The sequence below is a fragment of the Sceloporus undulatus genome, chromosome 1, assembly GCF_019175285.1.
Source record: "Sceloporus undulatus isolate JIND9_A2432 ecotype Alabama chromosome 1, SceUnd_v1.1, whole genome shotgun sequence".
Lineage (NCBI taxonomy): Eukaryota > Metazoa > Chordata > Lepidosauria > Squamata > Phrynosomatidae > Sceloporus > Sceloporus undulatus.
The window spans coordinates 338,278,505-338,282,165 of NC_056522.1; the positions used below are offsets into that span (position 1 = coordinate 338,278,505).

The 3,661-nt window shown below is 43.5% G+C and overlaps 1 protein-coding gene across 7 annotated transcripts in view; it reads left to right on the forward strand.

Moving 5' to 3' along the window:
- LOC121935689 (acetyl-coenzyme A synthetase 2-like, mitochondrial) overlaps positions 1–3,661 on the forward strand; it is a 39,085-nt gene that overhangs the window by 28,791 nt on the left and 6,633 nt on the right. For 5 of the 7 annotated variants that reach the window (XM_042477515.1, XM_042477534.1, XM_042477474.1 and 2 more), the window contains one exon: positions 2,585–3,560. The exons of 1 other annotated variant lie outside the window; for it this stretch is intronic. In XM_042477515.1, coding sequence (XP_042333449.1) covers positions 2,585–2,761 — 177 coding nt within the window. In that variant the 3' untranslated portion in view covers positions 2,762–3,560. Of the gene's footprint in view, positions 1–2,584; positions 3,561–3,661 lie in introns of those variants that run through there. One more of the 7 variants, XM_042477506.1, reaches the window with a different exon arrangement.

A 3,661-nucleotide genomic window follows, 5' to 3' on the forward strand; every position in this document is an offset into this window, starting at 1 on the left:
AGCTTTGGAACCCCAGTAGTCCTTTTGATAGTGATAAGAATGGATACTACACTTGATCTTCAGCTCTTTGGATTTATTCGAGCAGAAAACTCATATCCTGCCATGTATTGTTCCATGACATTTGCATCCCAACTTTTTTCTCAGAGAGCACAAGGTAGTCCTATCATCACAAGCACTGCCATTTTGCCCTCACAACAGCCTGGTGAAGTAGGTCAGGCTGAGAGGGTGTGGCTAGTTCAAAGACACGCAATGAATTTCACAGTTCAGTGGGGACTACAACCTGGATCTCCCAAACCCACTCTAACCACCACAGCACATTGGCTCACTTTGTTATGAATTTTGATTGCTAGGTTGACTGTCACTGTGTAGCTCCATCACGTTTATCCCAGTACACATTCCAGCTTTTCATAGTTTAAGAGATGGCTCATTGTTCTGACTTCAGTTGGTTAGGCAGGGATGCTGTTTGCGTCAAGTACTGAATTCAGCCATAGAGAACTGGCTGAATCTACCTCTTTGGCAACTCTAGGGGGAAGCCTGCTATGATCTCAGGGCTGTGAGAAGGATAGACTCTCTTTTATCACTGTGCTTTTGGCAGTATGGCAAGATGAAAAGTAACAGAGGAAGTGTTTCTGTAATTTAACTGTCCACGAATGACAGCTGCATACTGCACGCAATTAATATATATATATGCTTTTCTGTGTTGTGTATGTGCCTGGGAAAGAAAATATTCACATGGATATAAAATTGCTTGTTACAGAAATATCAAGATCTTGTATGGCACAATGTAGCATAATAGTTCTGCATGCAGAATTATACAAGAGCTGTCCATTGGCTGTCCCTTGCCATTCAGTGTTGTGGAGTGGGAGAAATCAGAGAAATATCTGGCTATGTCTCCATGTCTAGGCACAGAATGATTACATTATCCACTGAGATTCAGCAGTGTTCTTTATTTATCAATGACTTGGATGAAGGAACAGAAAGCATGTTTATCAGATGTGCAGATGACACCAAATTAGAAGTAGCTAATACCCAAGAGGACAAGATAAAAATTCACAATGACTTTAATAGATTAGAAAGCTGGGCTAAAACTAACAAAATGAATTTAAACAGGGAAAATGTAAGGTGCTATACTTAGGGAGAAATAAATGAAATGCACAATTATAGGATGTGGGACACCTGGCTTTACAGCAGTACATGTGAAGAGATCTAGGAGTCGTAGTCGACCACAAGTTCAACATGAGTCAACACTGTGATGTAGCAACTAAAAAAACCAATGTGATTCTAGGCTGCATCAATAGAAGTATAGTGTCTAGATCAAGGGAAGGAACTGAGGCGCGGGACAGACCGCCCAAAAAAGGCAGCCTGCGGCAGCCTAATTTCCTCTGATGGGAAGCTGCAGCCACCAAACTGTGCAGCTTCCCTCCGAAGGAAAAAGAACCTGGAAAAACTGGGTTCTTTCAACACCGCAGGTCGGACGTAATGAGTGCGGCAATGGCGTGCTCGTTACGTAAGAGACGGTGTGGCAACGTGCAGATGCTGTGATCACTTATGTCACAATGGCGGTGCTCGTATGAATGGGATGCTGCCATTACAGTGCCACCGCGCTGTGCTAGGGTGAGGGACCGTGCAGTTGCCACGTGGTCCCTAACCCTAGAATCGGCACCAGAACGGTGCATTTGGGCTGTCTGTTTCAGCCCAGTATCACTCTTTTCTGCTTTGGTCAGGCCTCACCTTCCTTGGAGAGGAGTGAAGTCTCCTTCTTTGGAGGCTTTTAAGCAGAGGCTGGATGGCCATCTGTTGGGGGTGCTTTGATTTGTGTTCCTACATGGCATGAGGTTGGGCTGGATGGCCCTTGTGGTGTCTTGCAACTCTATGATTCTCTGGAGGTCTCAGAAGATATCATAATTCTGTTTCTGGCAACAGTGACATAGCCAGACATTTCTCCCCCTCTCTCCAGTACCCATGGATCCAGAAGGATTTTAGTCTCTACAAGGGTGCAAGATGGCCAAAAAAAGAAAAAAGAAAAAAAAATGACACATGGAGACATCTGTCTTATATCTGTGTATGCCACTACCTGAATGCCAGTCACTGAGAGAAAGGCCATGCATGATTTCAAGTCCTTCTGTAATTCTTTTTGCTAGAATCATAGAGTTGGAAGAGACCACAAGGGCCATCCAGTCCAATCCCCTGCCATGCAGGAAATCACAATCAAAGCATCCCCGACAGATGGCCATCCAGCCTCTGTTTGAAGACCTTTAAGGAAGGAGACTCCACTACACTCCGAGGGAGTTTGTTCCACTGTTGAATAGCCCTTACTATCAGGAAGTTCCTCCTAATGTTGAGGTGGAATCTCTTTTCCTGGAGCTTGCATCCATTGCTCCAGGTCCTAGTCTCTGGAGCAGCAGAAAACAAGCTTGCTCCCTCCTCAATATGACATCCCTTCAAATATTTAAACAGGGCTATCATATCACCTCTTAACCTTCTCTTCTCCAGGCTAGAATAGAGTGGCACTATTACTTCCCTTGAAATTAGCAATGTAGGATTTCCAGTCTTCTTCTAAGACTTCCCTTTATTTCTGGTTCAGGTAGCTCGACGTCTGCCTAAGACTCGCTCAGGGAAGATAATGCGGCGGGTTCTGAAGAAGATTGTAGAAAACAAAACAGATGAGCTTGGAGATCTGACAACTCTGGATGACCAGGAAGCAGTGACAGAGATCATTGAGGGACACAGGCAACTTTTGCAGAAAGAGCAGGGCCGGTAACCCGAGTACTCCTGAGCACCAAAGGCTGTGTTAGCCAAAGTATTTTAAGAACATAATAATACAAGAAGAACCCTGCTGGATTAGATCAAAAAGCCTGTCTAGTCCAGCATTCTATTTGCACAGTGGCCAACCAGTAGCCTCTGTGGAGACATAATTGTAACACATTCGCTTGTTCCTGATCTCCAGCAACTGGTGTGCAGAGACAAGAAGAGGTCTGTAATCTTTTCTAAGCACCAGTCATTCCTTTTATACAATCCTTTGCAGAATGGATTTTAATAATACATGGTAAATAAAATAATATCCAAAGCAAGTAACAACATGTTTTCCCACGAGGAAAAGGGAGCATATGGGTGACTGCTGAAGAGGAAAAAGAGGGAAGGAGGATGCTGATTAATACTGGACACCAGGTTGCTTTCTCTACGAAACCACTCTCAGGTGACAGTGTATACATATTTTTAAAAAACAGTGCAGTATTTTGCCTTTTGGCTATTAGACATGTTGCCGTAATCTCTTCTGGATTCTGGACTTTTAATCACTACTGGATGCACCCAGGGATGTAGCTAGGATTTTAGGAAGGGGGGGGTGTCCAGACTAAGTGCCACCATTATAATGGGGCTTGAGTGCGGCAGTGCAGCAGCACACACCATTCATTTTTGTAATGGAAGGGGGCTATGTCCCTGATGTACCCTTTTCTATGCTTGTTTCACAGATCAGTCTTCCTGATAAATTATAAACAATGAAGCCTAGAGACATATTGTTATAAAAATTGCAAAAATATTAAATAAATTATTTAATATTGTCTCAGTATTTTATCCCAATGATTTGTTTAATCCTATACACCCTCTGCTAGGCAGCTCTGTTTAGTAGCAGCTCTGGCAACTTGAAACTAACAACATCTGA